General features: G+C 34.6%; 2 protein-coding genes across 2 annotated transcripts in view; one reads left to right on the forward strand and one right to left on the reverse strand.

The window, feature by feature from the left end:
• The window catches only part of LOC124537802 (N-alpha-acetyltransferase 15, NatA auxiliary subunit), a 105,099-nt gene that overhangs the window by 71,957 nt on the left and 11,067 nt on the right, over window positions 1-22,075 (reverse strand). The window lies entirely within an intron of this gene.
• Window positions 6,973-21,474, forward strand: LOC124537801 (adhesive plaque matrix protein). The gene is made up of 2 exons (XM_047114711.1): window positions 6,973-7,227; window positions 17,715-21,474. The coding sequence occupies exon 2, from the start codon at window positions 17,715-17,717 to the stop codon at window positions 21,009-21,011; it is 3,297 nt and encodes a 1,098-aa protein (XP_046970667.1). The 5' UTR covers window positions 6,973-7,227; the 3' UTR covers window positions 21,012-21,474.

A 22,075-nucleotide genomic window follows, 5' to 3' on the forward strand; every position in this document is an offset into this window, starting at 1 on the left:
ATTTATGTATAGCAGTTGCTATTACCAACTATTTTCTTAATTAAAACTGTACTTCAGCCCGACGTCTCTTACTACTATTTCTTAAAGTATATTTACAAAGGCAATCGTGATTTATTTATATCCTGCCGCTTAAACAAACGTTCACTTACAACTGCGAAAGCAGAAATGTAAAATTGCAGTCCGAGTTGATAAGGCTGTTTATTTATGGTAACAGTCGGCCCGCAACAGTCAGATTACAAACAGCACTGCATACATATAAACCTACATGTTTCATTAAGGCTACCTGAATCCGCGTACATCCCACCGATTTAGAGATAAAGCTTAACACACACCGCGATAAACTGGCATCCAAAACTCATAATAAATTCACGTGACAATTATAAATGGATGTAATATATTAAATGCATAAGATAAATATCTTTATAATATTTCTAACGTTTATCATTAACAGAACGAGATAAAAAAATATACAGGAAACAATCAAACAATAATCGACTAATTGTAATTTTACAACTTTAGGAAACGTCTGTATAATTGATATATTAATATACAACAAGCCTTCCTATTAAACTTAAACGTTCATTTTTTAAAGTTAATAAAAAGCCTTATTTATATTTATATAAAATTTATAAATAAACATCGTTTATAACTGTCAACTTTGACTGATTCTCATTTGACGCGTCTGTTCGAAACTTGAAAAATTCAAACCGAATATACTTGAAAGACAAATTAACTAATTTGGATTTAATCTGAATGGTCATAGGTGGTAGCCGATGACGCTATAGGCAACCAATAAGCGTTTACACTAAACAATAATTATATTAGTTAATTTGGATTTGATCAAGGTTTCGCTAAGTCGAGTATAATCGATCCAATAAAAACAGAATACATTGGATAAACAAACAATTAACGTATACCTTATAAAAGCTACGACACGATAAATTGTTCGCTACATCCTTTCCAAACAACAACAACAGTCCGACGTCAGGTCAGCGTTTGATCGTTAATTTTGAAACTTGTTTTTATCTCGTCCATTTGATTAGGAAATCCCATGAAATCAAGTTCCCCGAGGAATTTCGGTGCGACTTCAACTTACGACGCGATAACATTTATGGACGTTGCGTCGGTAGTTAAATATACCGAGTAATTTAAAGCGAAATCCGCAATCTTAGCAGTGCGACGACCTTGGCGCTGAGTTAAGCAAGGGCACCGCGGGATGACGACTGGAACTTGTTAAATTTATTTCAAAACTTAAAAATATCCTGAGTCGTTTCATGAGAAACATGTTCACAGTGGATATTACGAAGAAAATAATTTCTTCAAGGAGTGTACTAGTCGTAATACTTGTTGTATTCACGAATCAGAGCTCGGAAAGGTATATGTATATTTGGCAAATTTATGATACTAACAGTGATATTTATTATTCACTATCAGTTATTCAATTGAAACATAAATTATATATACTTACAAAAGATTATGATAATCTTTTATTACCAAGTTTTAGTCTTGGCAAAGTCAATTTATCCTTCTATGAACACGGTGTTGCTAACATAATGAAATTTAACAGACACATTTAGACATCAAATAATAATTTTAAATCGTTAAAACAATGATAAAAAATATACAAAAATAGCGTACAACTCAATCAATTACTATACAAAGAGCTGATAAAAAATCCTATAGACTTTGTTTTTATTGTTAAAACAACCATGTTATATTATGATACCATCTGCATTGTATATAGAAATAGTAATATCGTTATTAAACTGTATTCAATTTAATTGTCGAACAGGAACTTTACATTTAATTTAATCTTGTAAAAGGCAAGCATTCACTGTTTCAATACATAAACATATTATATTTTGATTGTACGAGCCTCGTGCGGTTAAAAGTTCCAAGTTTACGTAAAGAGTGTAATCGATTCTGAGTATATCTGGTCATGTCACGAAGTATAATAGCCAATAAATCTATCATATCATGCTAATCTATGAAGGAAAATATCGTGAGAAAACCCGTACATTCGAGGCGATTGTAGGGCATGTGTTCCTGTCCACTTAAACACTCATGTTTACGTAACAATAATTAGAATTAATTGTTTTATTTACATAAAGACATGCGTTATGATAATGAATTAAAGGTCTGGTACGATTTCGAAATTATTCGTCGGTAATTTATCAGACACCTAACTTTTTGCTAAAGTTTTTACAGTGTAATGTTACTAAAGACTTAATTATTTAAACGTGCTGGTATTTTTTGTTTGTAAACTGATAAATATAAATATTTAAATTTTGATTGATTAATATACTCACATTACCAGTTAAATAAAATTTAACATTACGTTTCGTTAATCGAAGCACTAAATTGTTATTAAGTAAAGTAACAGCCTGTAAATTTCCCACTGCTGGGTTAAGGCCTCCTCTCCCATTAAGGAGATCCAATGTTAGTTGGTTGAATGCACAAATGGCAGAATTTCGATGAAATTAGACACATGCGCAGGTTTCCTCACGATGTTTTCCTTCACCGCCGAGCACGAGATGAATTATAAACACAAATTAAGCACATGTATATAATGGTGCTTGCCTGTTTTTTAACCCGAAATCAACGGGTAACGGGCCATCTCAGCTCTAAATTATTATTAAACAACACACAAATTAAATACAAACATTAGAAACGATTATTTGGATAAATTATATGCCGGTCAAAATATATACACACATCATACAGTTACTGATACTCTAGTAACTTATTTAAAAGGGTTCCATTCATGGAGCGATAATTTATATTACATAACAAAACAGAAACTGACCATGTTAATATTCACATCGAAGAAGTGCTAAAACCAATCTAATTAGAGCAAGGTCCTGAATTGCAACAGATCATGAGAAATGTCGGAACGCATACAACGATCAAACAATTCAATTGAAGTATCATAATTTGCATGGTCGGGTCATTTTTTCTATTCAATATTAAAAAAACACCTTGTTATTGAACTATCAATGCAACAAAATGGATGCGTTCAATGTTAATTAATATTAATATAAGTTTTCGTTAAAAGTTTGTGTTCGAAACTGTTTTAAAAATTCTTCAGAATACTATCAACAATTATGCAATTTTGTACAAGATTTTATTGACAACTTACGATACGAAAGACTTAATTTGTCACTGAAATATGTAGACAGCACGTTAGCGTAACGTTTCTGATATTGTCGTGCAAATTACATACTATTCACGTAAATACATACCTACAAAATACCTACAAAAACAAATACTATTAATAAACAGAAGTCATATTTATATTTCATAATGAAGTGCTTTATAATGATCTGAATTAATTTGTTATTAAAAATTAATACGTAAATTATACATTATATAGGACTTACTTGATACATTGTAATTTAATTGAATTTATATCAATCAATTAATTTGAATTAACCTATCTTTGTTTACACACAAAACTCCAAGGTCACAATGTTGTTTCCTTATCCTGAATCTCTAACAATTATTTCTGATAAATAAAATAAAATAACAGAAAATTGATGGAATACAAAAATCCGTACCCCGAACCAGTTATCGAAACAAGTACAAAACATCGGAATCTTATGAATCTCGCGACGCTTCGACGCCGAGATTCTGTCACAGAAAAAAAAACAAAATCCGTTTTAAAAATTAATAGTGGGACCGTCGTAAATCTGGCAGACGTCAAGGAATAATTTGGAAAGGAGTCGCCATTAATTGATTTAAATAAAATTCTGATCTATATAAATAAAATATACATCGAAACTGTCCGATTGATAGATTTATAAATATCAATGAACGGTCCAGATATAACCTTGACATTTACATAGTTTACCTACGAGTTTAAAGTACGCAAAATATTTTGAATATTTACAACAAGAAATTTCTATAGAAATGTCGAAAGTTTAGCTAAGAATTCAAAAAAAATTGTACCAAAATTTAGTCAAGGAAAACCGCACGCAAATATAGATACTAAATAACCTGCTATATTATTATAAAACATCTCATTTTATAAACAATAACAGAGACAGTGTTTGTCGAGCGATATTTTGATATACGGACGGCGCCAAGAAAATGGTCATTGAATCTAGAATTATGTTTTTTTAAAAGTAATATTTGCTAATTTAGCTATTCGATTAATTCAGGCGACGACCTTGTCGATTTTAAACGATCGATTCTATATATAAAAATATATACGAATCTTTTACACAATATTTACAAATAACTCAATACGTATAAACTTAGTAATAATAGAAAAAATAACAGTATTTAATATGATTATTAATTATTATCATCTTCTTATATCTTCGATTTTGTTTTTTAATTACATCAACATTTATTACTATTAAATAATTTGTTTTTATAGTTCTTCTTTAAGTAAGGTGAGTTGAAAATATTGATTGAGGTGATAAATGATCAGTAATCGTGAGCAATCAAAAGGATCAGCTGACAAGCAAGTAACGTCAATATTTCCAGCTTTTATTTTATTAAGAAAGCTCTGAATTTCTTGCAGTAGTTCGATTTAAATGTGAGATAAAATTCGTAAACAAAGGAAAAATACTATAATAAATATAAAAAGCGTTATGAATTTAAAATTACATAATTCAAGCGGTCAGACGACGCGCCGGCCGGTCGCATCCGGCCCACTCTGCGGCGCCGGCGCTGGCATTCCGCGACCCTTACCCGCGAATATACTACGAAACTTATTTATCATTTCGATAAACATTGTAAAAATGTCAAGCTTATGCTTTGTTTAATGAAAGTTTTACTTAAATATTTCAGTAAGTAAATACTATCTGTAATACTATCTTTTTCTTCACAGTGCTATCTTCAATAATGTATAGCTCACTTACTAGTAGGTAAGCAAAATTATCTAGGACGTAATATTTGGATATGAGAAAGGCAAATAACATATTGAAAATTCGAATACGACATACCAGATTAATTACTTAGTTTCATGTCATGCAAGCTAGAAGCGATTTTCTTAATTCATTTTACAAACATATGTTATAAGTTACAATGTAGTGTACATTTGAGTTATAAAATGTTAAAGATCTACTAATCGCCTCGAAATCGTGGAATGTAGCTGCATAAATAATATTGCCAAATGCTTAGGAAATGTTTTTTTCTTTAACTCAAAAAAGAGTACCGCTGCGCGAAATGATTTAGACTTACTTATATTTAATATTTCTTATATTACTAAAAAAACAATATCCTGATAAATTTAAATTGTGTTATTCTAGTCAAATTATAGCAGAAGGCTAGACGAGATAGGATGCAACTCTCGACACTATAATTAGGTTGTTATTAATAATGACTTTGAAATTTTATATTTATAACATGAAAACTGTATATTGTGCAGATAATCATTGTGATTGAAGGTGATAAAAAAGCCATGTTTTCCTTCCTCTAACAGACGCTTGTAAAACTATTACTAAAGAAAATCACTTGAACTAAGCTGAAGAGATTTCAAAAAGAAATATTTACATCTTATAGGTATGTATAATGTATATATATTCATAAACACATCGTAATATAAAAACCACAACTTGTTCGGAGAACTTAACAATTATAAATATTCTACAAACGAGATGCAAAAAAAAGATCCGGGATGCCACTCGTAGAAATAATATGATTAAATACCAATCGCGGAGGAAAAATAAAGAATTTAGGAATTAAGTTGACGCACCACTACATTGATTCGCAAATCAACAATATAAGATATAACTTTTAAGGATTACTAGTTAAAATGAAATAAAGAAACGTTTTCAAAACTTTAGACGGATCACGTTTTTAATAACAATAATAATATTTTACCATTATATTGGAACTTATATATCTTATAATTATTATATTAAAAATGATAAAGATACTCTCATATAACTACCGGTTATATTCATTGAACTATATGTATAGTTTTTTGTAAGTTTATGTATCCCAGAATATTTTTTAGCATAGTGTCAGCTTAATCTCAATATAATCTTTACATTTAAATGTTAAACGAATTAACATTAAGTGCAATAAAAAATATAGATTCCATAAAAAAAAAAATAAGAACTGAAACTACTATAGTATAATGAATTATTTACAACCGTCTTGTAAATATGTTATAGAGATATATAATTGTATGAGTATCACATTGCTATGTTTTCAATGGACGGTCAGCTTGCCTCTCGGTCCCGTTCTCATCCGGCGACCTTCCGAGGACGCGCCGATGTCGATGACACTATGATTAGGACGTTCGCTCACCAAAAGCTTTTACGAAATTAATTAATATTTTTAACGAATATCGACATATATTATAAATAATATGTTTAGCGGTATAAAAATATAGTAGACAATGTCGTCAGCAACTTTAATCGAAAACTCACATTGAAAAATAGATTTAGTTTAATGAATAAACTTTATGAGTAATACTGTTTTTAATACCTGTTAATAGTTGCTTTACTGTATCTTAGATCTTCGAAAATGCCCTTATGTTTTAAAGGTTAATCGTGATTTATGAAATCAAGCAAGAAAACTTACGACATATCGAAAAATACCAAATGACGTTTTCATTTGATATTTTACTTACAATTAATACATGAATGATAAATTTCTAACGTTGACAAAACTTGTAACTTTTCACACTAATTAAGGAATTAATTAACGGCTTCAAACCGAACGTAACTTTAAATACTTGTCATAATTAAAAGTTAAATCGACAGTAAAGTAACATATATAAATACACACGGATCTACATAAATATCAAAAATGTATGTAAAGTACTTAGGTACTTACATTCTTACATATTTAATAGCAATCGATAAATGATGTGGTACTTTCGTGGGATGAACACAACCCGGGCCGAGTATCATATCTATATGTATTAAATTGGATGCATGGCGTCGCGTAGTGTGTGTCACTTTGTGTGTTAGTGTGCGTGCAATGCGCACGCGCTTACACCGGCGTATTTACGCGCGCGCCCCTACCACTGCCGCCACTCATGCGCTGCGCGACCTGCTGAACACACGCGCACCCCACCACAGCCTGTGACCCTGCGACTCTGCGACACAACGAGACAGCTAAAACAACCCATTTGCTTATACTATGTGCCAGTGACTGAACGCCAGTGATTTAAGTGAAGTGACATTACCACTACCCTCGTGATATGTGCTGAAGAGTGTACATCAAGTGTTTTTTCAGTCGCAGCCTCTACCGTTAACAGTAAATGTAAGATTAATATATTTTTTACAAAAACCTAGTACAAGTACGTATATAGGCGTTCGACCTAGATCTCACGGGGTACAAGCTGACGCTGGACTGACAATAACTCCAGAAACAATGCTGTACTATCGTGACATAAATATTAAATTTAAATTTCGCAGCTAGCCCAAAGCATGAGAGTCATTGACGGCCGCGTATAAAGAAACACCTGTGAGAAAAAGTAAACAAAAGCATTTCAATGAATTGTTACGTGTGTAGTTAAATATTCTGTGAACGAACATTAGTACAGGAATATTATTTCGAATAAATAAAACGTGATATTCAGATTAAATATAATATACCGGTATCTCGTAAGACTTGTTATGATCCACTCGTACTAGAGAGATCGGCCCACGCGGCATTAATACTGATGTCATAAAATAAAGGACTTCGAGTGAAAAATTAACTCACTGTAATCATTCTATTTCAAAACATGTTATTCACAGCCGAATGTATCATTAAATAAACACAACCAACTTAGCAAATTCGCGACGTAAGCATCACATTCAAATAATAACGCAAAGCAGGGGAATACCACAAAATAACTTCCGACGATACTCACGGAATACATAATTAAAATAAATATCGTGTGATACATAAAAAAAAATTCGCTCTCAACAAATTTGAAGCATCCGCGTAACGGGAGTTTGAAACACGACAAGACGCGCGAGAAATACTAATTTGACGTATCATCAATTATTACGTGACTATACGTTTAATTCAGCCAAAACTTACGACGATTTCATTTAAATCATCCTATATCATTTAAACTATCATTTTTCAATACTAGCAAACAAAATCAACACCTCAGAAAATACTATTACAAATAAATTATTAATTCAATCGTATAAATATTAACATCCAATAATAAATACGGTAATTAAATGAAATGAAGCAGCATTAATAAAGGTAAATCGATAAACAAACGAGATGAAAGTAGCACGGGCTATGAAAGTGTACCGAGTTATATCAGTGCAGATACGATGACATAATACCGTTAATAATTGACACATACTGCTTCGAACACGTTAACGCCGACAGTGGAAACGATTCAGATTAGTCAAGCAACAAGCGAAGGAAGTACTGGCATTCGATATATCGATAAAGATATTTCGAATCGATTCCTATATCGTGTGAAAATAACAATATTTACGAAAGCGGATGCTGGAAACGAACGTGAATATTATAGTTCTAATATCTCAGAAGTTGACGAATTAAATAGTTACATTACCAATGCATAAAAGATATAATCAAATCTGTCAAATTAAATAACAACCTTGTCCAGATTGATAGATGTGATTGCTTTTAATACAGTCGTTCTGATAAAAATAACGTTATTAATTACCATCAAGACATTTTGTATACAAAGAGTAAATAATTAGACAAAAATAGTTCCTATGAATGTAATATAAATCCGAACATACCTACATAGATTACAAAGGCACAAAGGATAAATGTAGTCACAGAAAAATTCAATGTTACATTTATTCACCTTCTATTGAAACTTCGAAGGCTACCATCAAATGCCATTAGCTGAGAAACCAGTTTTATAGCATACCGTTCCGAGCTAAAATAAGATTGGCATTAAGAAAAGTGTACACTGCTATGTCGGCTATGTCGCATAACCAACTACGGTGCACGCACGATGACACAACAATCACCTGCTAGGCTAACCTATCGGACTGTCCAACACATCGTCCCTGTCTAGACGGTCATACTATGAATCAGGATGCAAAGCTGACACGTCACACCCAATAAGCTAATTTTAACCCATTCAATATTATTAAAATATATATGACATCATTTAAGTTCATAATTAAGATATATTTGTCTAAAACGTTCGACTAATTACAACTGACAATGGTTATCAGTCGAGCGTGCAATGTTTATATTCTCGTGCAAATTATTAAACATTTTGAATCTATAATAATAAAGTCAGTGTATACAAATTAAAGATTGCGTCACCGCTCATGTACGTTTGTATAAAAAACGAATCCGGCTTATACGTCGTGATGAGCATTTTATCACGATATTAAACTATATATACCAAGAAGTGTTAAGAAAACAATGTGTACGAATCTTAAATTTTGAAGTGTAACAATGACTCGTCCGCAACGGGTTACGAGTCGTTAAGTACCAAAATCATGTGTCGCGAAACATTTAATGAACGAATATAAATAAAAACACCTTGAGAATAATTAGCTCAAGTTACGATCAGATAATTATAAAGCATTCGGAATAATTATTCAAAATTACAAAATTCGCATTTAAAATATGCAGCTTTCCTTGCACGACGAGCGAAGGACTCGGGCGCAATCTAAGGTTGCCTATTATCCGCCACGCTCCGAAAATCATCAAAAGGTAGCGCCCACAGCGGCGGAAAAATTTTGAAACTTATTACACAAGCAACTCATATTAAACAATATAAAACTAATAGTCTTTATCTATCTAAAATCAACTAATTGCTATTTACTCCATAGCGCTTCCCCTGTCCATCCGATTGAAACTATCTCGATAAAAACTACTTGTACTTACCGACTTACGTGCACCTTGCATACATAACTATTCTTACCTGCAACAAAAAAGTAATAAGGTTAATTGATTATATAAGAAATAAAGTACGTTTATAATTTTTAAGCGTAATTGAGAGTCGTCAAGAGGGCACGTCTGCGCCATTCAATTTACAAAGCTCATTTTAAATTATGTGAAAAATACGAAAATTTTCGATGTCGTAACCGCAATTACTAGGCAAACTACACGAGAGTAAACAACTTAGTATTACATAGAAGATTACACGCAATAACTAATGTGTCCACAGAGGAATTACGAAACAAAGAATCAAGAAAGTCGCAAACTAACAAAAGAAAAGAAAGCGCACACCCATTACAAGAGGCACCGCTTCGGAATACAAACTTATGGTCATTTTCATAATAAAATACGCATAGTATGGAATCTTAATGTCATCTTAAAATAACAGGAAGTCTATATATGGAAAACTATTATGGAAATTACTTTTACTCCATATTTTCTTATCTTGAAGATAATTGACTGTTATACTTTTAAAAAGTTCTAAAAATAAGGTTAGGAAAAGTCAAGAAAATCTTTAAAATCAATTTAAAACGTCAATAGCAATGTATTTTCCTAAATGGCATGTTTAGCATTCCGATCAAAAACTACATTATCCATATGTTAGAAACAGATATATTCAATAATCATTTTTACTTATTAGGCATGCAGCCGCGAAATGCTTGCACAATAACGATATTAACCTTGTAAGTTTCAAATATAGCGTAGGTATTATAAATCATAAATCCACCAACAATGAAACGCATGACAGGAACATAGACAAACTTCGAAATACTTAGCTACTCGGCCCCGAGGCGGCGCGTGCGCACTCACAACTGTATTACCGCCGGTCACGACTATGAACCGGAGCAGTTTTTTTGTAAAATGACCTTAACGAGCCGTATAAAAATGGAGAAGTTGACATTACAAAATAAAAAAAAATGTTCAAATCAAAAACACTTTACAAACTGACAAACTATAATAAACGATATATATTTTTTATAACAAAACTTCGAAATATATGGACGCAATGTTAACATTGCTAAACTCGATAAAATACTTAAATACAATAAACATTGCTACAGCGTATTCGTAGCCACTGAGACACACTATATGAAACTTAATAACAAGTCGCTCCGTGAAAAATTCTCACATTAAAAACGCAAGGTTACGAGATAAGGCTCTTAATTTCGGAATTATCTTTACATCTTGCAGTATATAAAAGACTAGTTTCCGCGCGCGGTTTTAATAGAAAACGGAGGGTTACTGATGTCAGGTACACGTTTTCGGAAAGGGTTTTGGTGATATTTAGTAACAAACATCTATTCATTCATTCCAATTACGCATTAAGAGTAATTACTAAGATGGCCGAATGTACGGGTTTGCTTTTGAAGGCGCCACAAACTATTCCAAGTGAGTTGTCAAGAAGGCTTCACCTTGACCGAACACTAACGGTTATAGAACGAGCCCTGACATTTCTTTAATATTTGTCGATATCGAGATACACAAAGCACAAGAAATCAAACGTTAAAGATATGTATCTTTTTTTTCTTTTCTTCATTTTATAATAAAATATAATTACAACGGTAAATAACAAATTCTATGGCAAAAAAATTTATGAAAAAATCTAGACCATTGGTGAAATGAAAAACAGAAACGAATAATAATTACGATTTTGATTTAAATAAAAAAAAAAACACGAAACTGTTTATCAGCGACGTAATTATTCTCTACCTTTACAATATTACAGTTAATAAGAACAGGCACGCGCTAGATAATTATGCATCATTAGAACTGCCAATACAAGCACACCGAAGTTAACAATGGATTGCGTTGTGATCTGGAAATTATTGTAAAAACATTTCTACAAAAACAAAATCAATAAAAAAAATAGGATAAATGTTTAGTTTTTAGTTATGAATGTCAATATAAAAACAAAAATAAAATTTAAAACATTAAAACAGTTAGTAGATAGTACATCTTACGACAACCATACTGAACCGACAAAAACCAATTAACATTGTGTAACGTGTTAATTTCTTGTAAGAATTCCGTAAATACTGTCAAAACAAATTTCATACTGCAAATGGCTAACCAATTAAAAGATTATCAGAAGTCTTGCATTTGATTTAAAAAGCTTCTCTTAACAATACTGGTGTTCTTCTTATATCAATGTTTATTTAATCGCCCGTTAATCAACCATAAGTAAGGCCGTAATACGCTACGGTTTCATAAGCTTTAAACCGATTACTATGATTATCATCTTGACACGTGCCAAAACTGCGCTAAAAAATTGAATTCAAGTTGTTTGAATTTCGACACATGAATTAGCCTCTCCAATTTCAATATACCCATTGGCAATACTTTTATCACATTTTTTACTACTACAAGATAATTTTTAAAGGAAATATAAACTTTTTAATGTTTTTAATAAATCATGTAATATATTCAAAAAGGTTACAACAAAAACTGTCCTATGTGTTACGAAATGTATAGCTATTTAGTTATTTCGAAATGTCGGTGCAATTAAGTTATAACGAGCGTAGCCGGGGGCAACTACAGCAATAAATAGGCGGCAAAAGTTCCTTATGAGACATTTGAAAACAGTTCGGTATATGCATAGTCTAATATGTGGGTTATTCTGTTCCGCAAACTCAAGGAGATCAATATGCAATTACAGAGTAGCTATAAGTTAAATGTTGAAGGCTAGATATAGGTAATTACGTAAATTGCAACTCGGTACGTCTATCGAATATCGCATTCGATGTAAAACATTGCCTAGATCCTGTTATGAATACAGATACATAAACGACACTATAAACTGTAATATGTCTTATTGTTTTAAAGTGCAATTTATATATTAGAAATTGTTATAAAACAGTGAAAATGCAATCAGCATAATCTTAAGGTCCGCTGACAAACAAAGGCGATGGAAAGTTGTCTGATTGATGTTGTCGAGCACTGAATACAAATCATCGACAATGATACAAGTTTCTCAACGTTGTTACAGCGAAATGAATTAAGAAAGCCTTCATGTTTATCTTACACGATATATTATGTATTCATCAATCGGAAACGAATATTGGTTAATTTCAGTAAATTGTAGTAATTAATTTTGTAATTTATTGTATACGAAACCGTATGATTAGCGTTCTAGATATTTCCGTTCGAGTTTTCACCTAGATATTTATACCTAAAAAAGGGTCGTTTGAGAACTTTGTAATAAATATAACGCTTTTTGTGACCGCAAAAATAGCAAGCACCTTGCGTGGCAAGGTCACGCGTTTTTCATCGATACCATCGGTCATGTTAAATAATTACGAGTACTTTACATTTAACAAAGTCTAAGAGCGTTTTTTTTTTTAATACAAATCTACTTGAGGAAAGATGTTAATATTTACAAGGATGTTAAGAAATAATCGCAAGACCTCCCGAACATCGAGCGCTACCAAGAATTACCATACCGTGAGAAATAATCACACCATGCATTCCTTGAAGCTACCACCTGTTGCCAGCGTCGCTGCTTTGTTTCGCAAGACCTCCCGAACATCGAGCGCTACCAAGAATCACCATACCGTGGGGACCATTCAGTGATTTACCGATTTCGTATATAAATATGTAATTCAGACTACAGAACTTCACTTTTTGTTCTAACATCGAACAGACTGTCACGTATATTATAAATTAGAAATAATTAATTGTTAAATTAAATTATTTAAATAAACGTATAAGTTAAATTCGTTCGGTTTCATTCTGCATCCTCAACGGCAGCCCTACGTAATTGGCGCAGTCGGTAGGATGCTCGCGGAACGTTTCGCGTAGAAGATTTCCGTAATCGCGTGAAGCCCCGCCGTAGCTTGTCTAGCTGCTGCATCCGTAGCATCCGAATCTACGAGTAGTGCTGCACGAGAGGTATCCAGACATCGATAACGCAGAGAGACCGAAACATGTTCATGTGAGTACACTAGATTCTTTTTAGTGGTTGCTCAATCCTAGCCTAACTAACCTGTGTGTTAATAAAATTTGCCAAGATTTTTCATTTAAGAAAATCGAAGGAACCTAGGATAGTTATTAGTAGTAGGCAAACTTTCGTAGATAATAGAAGAGATATTAGTTTAAGTAGTATAGAAGAACAAACGGAAATGTCTGAGTTAGACACCATTTATAAAGCCTTAAGGTTGGTACCCGAGTTCGACGGGAACCCAAATGTACTTACTAGATTTTTAAAATTATGTGATCAATTGGTAGGACAGTTTTGTAGTGATAGTAGTAGTGAATTAAGTAGGTGTGCTCTTCTCAACGGAATTCTTAACAAAGTAACAGGCTCTGCTGCTCGCTTAATTAATTCTAATGGGATTCCATCCGACTGGCAAGGCATTCGAACTGCTTTAGTGAACAACTTCGCGGACCAACGAGATGAAACCGCTCTATATAACGATTTAGCTATTTTATCGCAAGGTTCAAAATCCGGGAACCCACCCCCTACGAACTACTTTAAATCTAAAGAAGTAAATTACAATAGTTTCATTGACAATTCTATATACGATGAATATGCCGATTATTACGATCCTTATTTAACAGAGCACCTATTGCAGGAATATATACTAGATCACCGTAAGCGAATGTTAAAGGTATACGAAATCATTAATGAAACCGCCCTTCAGCGTCGTACTGAAATAACCGAGAACATTAATAGAAATGGCATAAAAAATAAAACATATGCACCTGATCAACGAATCTATGTCAGAAATCCCCTAGCTAATAGACAGAAATTAGCTGCCCGCTATACGAACGATACGGTTGTAACAGATTTACCTATACATATTTATACAAAGAGAAAGAGAGGACCCGTACCCAAGTCGCGCCTGAAACGGGTACCTAATCTCCGGAAATTTAGATTATACGGACGCACTAAAGTACGAAAATGCCATTGCTATTCTACAAAAGAACGAAAATAACTTAGCCATTGAAATAAATCATCAAATAAGTTTAAGCAAGCAGTGGGCATCTCAGAGTTCAAATGTTACAGATAGGATAGTAGAAAACCAGAGGAAAATAGAGAACATTATTAAAACCATCTTAGATAATGATGTTAGGAAAGAAGAAGATGCAATTAAGTATTTTCATTTAGCCCAGCTACTTACAATACTAGGTGATGACATAGACAATTTGTCACAAGAGTTGTCAAAACTACAGAATCTATTGGCATTCATAAGAGCTAAAAGCATCCATTATTCCGTTCTCGATTACGACACTTATATAGTTATGTTAAATAAACTAAAAGGTTTATACAATTCAAATGTAGTGCTAGATATTAATTTTAGGGAATATTTAGATCTATTAAGATTAGGATATTATTATAAAGATAATGATATAATCTTGGTAATTAAGTTTCCAATCATGAATCCCAATAACTACATCCTTTACAAATTGTCCTTAGCCCCTAATAGTAATGATAAAATTATAATCCCTACCTATCCATACGTAGCAATTCACGAGAAAGATCTACTGTATATAGAGACAGAATGTCCGAAGTACAGTCACGGTCATCTTTGCGAGGACAACTTAAACCGACACTATGGAGAGCAAACGAGCTGCATTCAACATCTTATACTCCAGCAACATATCCATGAAACCTGTCGGGTTACTCCAGTAATCTTATCTTCTCAAGCCATGGAACAATTGGATGATCGTCACTATGTTCTGAGCTTTCCCAACTTAACGAAAGTTCATTTAACCTGTTCTCAAGATCAATACAAAAACCTTCTCGGAAGCTATCTAGCTGAAATACCTAAAGGGTGTGCTCTACAAACGTCCATCTTCACCATCACTAACCACCATGATCAAGTAAAAGGACAAGTTTTGAAAATGTTGAATATAGAATATAGTAATGAAGATCCATACAAAGCGACAGCGAAGAACATCTTGAAATTGAACAGTATAGATTTGACTCACTTACATTCAACCAATACCAGGATTGCCTCTCAAGAACCAGTGACTTTGGAATTGTCGAACTTAGACACGCTCTATCACACGACTATACCTGTCTACCTACTCATCGGTGCATCAGTACTCACTATTAGCATCGTCCTCATTCGTCGCAAATGTATGCATTTAAGAAATACCAACCAGAAGGACAATGAGGCAACCAGAACACAAGAAGTCCAGGACAGCCCCAGAGATCCTATGTCTCTATCAGCACTATTTTCGACAAAAGTCTCCAAATAGCTGCTGATCCTGCGGAGGGAGTTGTTAAGAAATAATCGCAAGACCTCCCGAACATCGAGCGCTACCAAGAATTACCATACCGTGAGAAATAATCACACCATGCATTCCTTGAAGCTACCACCTGTTGCCAGCGTCGCTGCTTTGTTTCGCAAGACCTCCCGAACATCGAGCGCTACCAAGAATCACCATACCGTGGGGACCATTCAGTGATTTACCGATTTCGTATATAAATATGTAATTCAGACTACAGAACTTCACTTTTTGTTCTAACATCGAACAGACTGTCACGTATATTATAAATTAGAAATAATTAATTGTTAAATTAAATTATTTAAATAAACGTATAAGTTAAATTCGTTCGGTTTCATTCTGCATCCTCAACGGCAGCCCTACGTAATTAGGAACAATTGCATGTTTTTCGAAGGTTAACTAGTGATACAAACGAAAGGATACATTCAAGATGATCCCCGCAAATGTCAAACTTTATAAAACATTTACTTTGAACTTTGCAACTTACAGCTTGTTATTGCAATATTGAAATACCTCTGTTAATTCAATGATGTAAATGTACTGCTGTACATTATTTAAATCAATATATCATATCAACACATCATTATTTAATCAAACGAAGGTCGTTTTATTTACATTGATATGACTCAGATACATAAGAAGCCGGTACTAAAGTTTTCATTTTGATCACACATCGATAAATTCTGCAGGAATCCGGAATCCAATGAGTCGAATGACTATAACCATTTACATATATTTAATATACAATGGAAAGTAAAAAAAATGCTTACAAATAAATAATAAAGGTCACGATAGCCTACTGAGATTCAATATCGATGGCATTGAATACGATCGAAAATAATTAAAATATCTATAATGTTTCGCAAGGCACAGGCTATTGGACTGAGCGTGTTCTGGTCTATATTTTGTCATACTCATTGACAAACAAGTGTCTCGTATCGAAAGTAAAATGAAATTAGGTTAGCGCCTTTCACATGGCCCTAGACACACCCTAAATGGCCTCGTGAAATACTAAAACTTTAATATTTCGTTGTCTGGATACGTATTTACTACGGGGTTTAACTTTCAATAAAACAAAAAACTGATCATGTTTATCGGGAACGTAGGCAAAATAATTAATTTGTTACACATTATTGTATCCAACATTTCAAATGTCCATTCCGTTGCCGATTTCAACTAACAAGCAAGTCGTACAACCTCAAACTAATTTAACGTTACATGCAGAAACAAAAGAATGGTCGATTAAGTAATTCAGCCTTAAATTAAAACATGACAGTCGATTTTGTCGCAGGCCCCGCGGCCTTCCTGCCTCGTGGTGATTATTCGCTAATTTCCAAATTAAACGCTTGATTCTCAATGCCAGCTAGCTCGGAGGTGGTCACTTCGTACGAATTAATAAAAGGCGGGTGGTTGCGCGCGGCTCGCCAGTTCTTTAACCACTGTCCGAACGTTTTATTTCAAGTTCCTTTCACTTCGTGCGCTTATGCTCATGACCGACAAAAGAGCATATCGAAGTAACAAAGAAATAAGCGCTATCTGAGATGAGTTCATTATCTGTGCATGTGATATGTAGTTAAATAAAGTGTCAAGTGTGCAATAAAACTAAGAAGTGATGTTTTCTAAACTTTCAGATGGTGAGAGGGGCGACGTCAGTGCTTACGCTAGCGCTGGCATGGGCGTGCATCGTTCAAGCTAGCGTCCTTGTGCCCACCTACGTGTTGCCGCCCGACTCGTTCGTGCGCGATCAACGCTCCCTCGGCCCACGACCCGACAGCGACCCCGCCGAGTCCCAGCGGATGATTAAACGTTTAATAGGGGGACATATGAAAATTAAATCAGAAAGAGAATATGGAAAATCCAAAAATTCTATCAACTTGGACTCAAAAAGTGAAAGTGGTAAATTTGCAGGAGTTATTGTGCCAGAATTGTCGGGCGGAACCGTAGGATGGAATCAAGGTATCTGGGATGACGGCATGCTCATGTCAAGCGCCGGCGAAGGAAAGGGTGACACGGGAAAAATGAAAGAGGACGAAGAGGACAAAAAGACGTTATCTGATCAGGTGGCCGAAGGAAAATATGGCTTGATACAAAACGAGATATTTTCGAAAGATCCTAAGCGGCCAGGAATTTTGAGTTACGAACCTAACTCAGAAACTCGGTCAAAAGATAATCTGCAGAGTCTTGGAGGTCTTAAAAAAGATGAAATATGGCTTGCAGAAGATCATTTACTAGTTTTAAAAGGAGGCTCATTCCCAGAGCGTACAAAAGAAACCGAAAATAGACCTTGGCCACCAATCGATAACTATGAGGCGCCTAGAAGGCAAGTAAAACTACCACAGAAACCTAAAGTGCCACCGCCCTTTCCAGTACGACTCTCCGACGACGGACCGCTTATCTTCCTTACACCGAACGGCAGTATCCCTGCGCCCATTTTCCCACCCTTCCCTGCAGGAGAAGGCGAAGGCACTTTATCTTCTCCGCCATTCATTTACTCAGCGGGAGCGTCCTACGCCCCGGGTGATAATCAGAGAAACTCTACTTCCGGGGGAGCGCCGTTGCCAGGTCCTCCGTTCCCATTCCTACCCGGGAATGCGAGCGAAGGATTCCCTTACTTCGCATCCATAAACGGCTCTTTTCCAGAAGGCTTTCCTCCGGGCGCAGCATTTCTACCACCACCCAGCAACCAAACAGACCTATACGACGAAGACGACCCTTCGATTTATTATCCGCCGCCATACAATTTTTCTTATCACACTGACTACAAGAGTAGTGTGCCGGCTGGACCTTTAGTACCTGGAATAATATTACCACCTCCACCTGATTTCTTTGCGCCTCTTGAAGAGAAATCAACTACAGAAGCTGTTAAGACCAGACCTGCTATTACAACAAACACTAGGTCTAAAACAACCACAAAGCGGCCTTCATCAGTGCCTGTGGTACACAGAGGCAAATATAAAACACGACCGACGACAACGGAGACGACAAAAATTACAGATATACCTACAACTATAGAAACAGAAATTGTCACAACTCCAAAACAGAGAAAGCCGCAACGTGTTACACCAACACCAGTTAGAAATCCTGTCAGGGTTCAAAACCTTCCAGATGAAATAGTAACAAAACCGAAAACTGAAAAACCAGTATACAAAACACGGACGAAACTTACATCGAAACCTCTCTCGGTGTCAGTATATTACGACTATCCAGACCAAATTTATGATACAAAGACTCCAACAACAACTGAAAAACCTTACATTATTTACAAAATCCCACAAAAAATATCTAATGATGTCGCTAAAGATATAACATCAACGTCGGTGCCTTTAAGATCCTATTACACTCAAAACGATGAACCTACAACTAAATTGCAGCCTGTGTATAACCGAAGGCCAAATGAAGATGCAATTGCTTCCTTTTATTTCTTCGACGAGCAACCTAAAAGTTCTCCAACACCTGAAACATACTTTGATGGAAGAAATTACTATAAAACTGTACCAAGTCAAACATCACACATTCAAAATCAAAATGCGAATTCACAATCTGGATTCTCTCCATCGGTAGATGTTGCATACGGATCGATTGATCAAGCTGATGCTCTATTTTTATGGCCACAAAAACAAGGTTCTCGAACACTGACACAGGAATATTTTAGCGTACAAAAACCTAGACCGCAGGTTTACGTGCAACAAGTGAAACAACGACCAGATCCGTTTTATCAACAAATAGCTGACATTCAACAAACCCTCGAGTTATACACAACAAAGAGACCAAAGAGTCATTCTCATAGGCCCCATTCTAATAAACAGAAACCGGTAACGGCCCGACCAGTTTATCAATTCAGTTATGACACGAAACCTCGGCAAGAGAAATTAACCTTCAGAGCTCCAAAACTAGACCCCGAACCATTCAGACCAATGGTCAGTTACAGTAAACCATTTAATTTTGAAAACGAGTTTAATGCTATTTCTCCTACCGTTTCACCTGGTTACCATCAACAATACTTAGTTGAAAATTTACAAGTTACAACAGAAAACCCAACATCATCGAGATATTATCCAAAAACTAAACCGAGAGAAGAAGATTACGAAGACACGCTGTACAACAAAGACGTTGCTCCGAATAGCAATATAAACCATATTCCAATCCAAACCGGCAAACCCAATACACACAAGCACCCCAGTACTACACCTAACCCGATCAGTAACGGTTACTACACAAAGCAAGATGAAAAGTATTTTGATGATATAACCAAAAATTCCTTCGATGTTTTCGGCCAGAAACTAGAAGATGGAACTCATGATATTAATGGTCTAGCAGTTACACCTCCACTGGAAACTGTTAAAACACCTATTGATAACAATCTAAACCAGCAATACGCCTATGAAATCGTCGACTCGCAAAGTCCTAACGAACCATCGTTGTACAAAGATACAGAAGTCAATGATCGGTTACCGCGTCCGAATGTTAATCCATACAGCGAATCAATACAACAAGGATCACCAAATGCTCGACTGGTTCAATCGTCAAAACCACCATCACTACTAGACGATACCTTAGTGAACGACAGATATCCCCGACCGGAGATAAATCCCGACAGCGAGTTCATACCAATACCGAACCCCGGCTACAGAAAAGCTCAACCGTACAGAGTACAGACGCAGGTACAGCGGCCTCAGTATACTGGTGAACAGTATGACTTGAATAGGCCGTCGTTAGCCGGAGACACCGCCGTGAATTACAGGAGACCCTTGCCGCCTGTAAATCCGAACGCTGAATGGATCGGTCCGGTTAACACTGCCGGCGAAGGAAGACCGGGTTCGTACGTGTCGTACAGACTGCCAGGAGAGGGCGCACACGTGTATTTCCTAACACCGCAGGCTGCACACGCAACCCGAGAGAGATACAGGTCGCCCGGTTACGGACGGTGAAACCAAAGCTCTAGTCTGAACTAAAACAGCCGTCGAGATCGACGTTATCGTGTAAATACAAAGCAAATGTGATGTTTAAGTGTCCTAAGTAGTATTAGAATTAAAAGACTAGCGGGACCGCCCGCTTTGCCATAATATTTAAGGCATTACTGAAATGCAGTGAGCCGCGTCTGTGTTGTGAAACAAATGAACGCTGATTAGTTTATAAATCTATTTATTAAATTATTGTTAAGTGTCTGTGGTGCAAGCTTAGCGTTAGGTAATTTATTAATGTATGTCAGTATTGAACTCATGAGATGTGATACTGTAGCGTGTGGGCATGTTGTGAGCGTTGTTACGGATGTAATGATGGATACAAATTGTTATTATATTTCACACTTATACTAAATAATAACAAGCAAATGTGATTTTGTACGTATTTTTAAACAAAAGATTAATTAAGAATAAAAATTTTAATAATTAATACACTTTGTTTATTTTAAGACCAATAATTTAATATAATTAATTATCTTCCAATTTCTTACTAATATTTTATATCAAATATTATGACATATTCGCAAAGAAACTTTTCAATTGCCTAATAAAGTAAAGAAAAATAAATTTATATACTGTACAAGGTTTGAAAAATCTATATTATCTAGATCACAAACGCTTACGGTATTAATAGTGATTAAAAATATTGCATAACAAATTAATTACTTGGCTATTAAGAAAACTAATAGCAGTTAAGAAATTAGAAACTATTAATGAAAATTTATCAATTAATTTTTAGAATATAATATAAAATAAATAAATCGAATGGAAAATTGGTACCTATTGCAATTTTCATACTAGTACCATAAAAAAATATAAATAAATATATATTTTTTTATTATATAATAATTAAAATAGATTGGATCAGAAATGTTTTCGCTTGAAAAGCTTTGTATGGAGTCACGTAGTGTGAGTGAGCCAATACTGTTACAGATACAGAATACGTAACAACTGACCAAAGAATAAGATTGACGGACTCCGTACTGTTTAACTGATATTAATACAAAATAGGAAAATAATAGTCCGATATG

Source organism: Vanessa cardui, chromosome 19 (assembly GCF_905220365.1).
Source record: "Vanessa cardui chromosome 19, ilVanCard2.1, whole genome shotgun sequence".
Taxonomy (NCBI): Eukaryota; Metazoa; Arthropoda; class Insecta; order Lepidoptera; family Nymphalidae; genus Vanessa; species Vanessa cardui.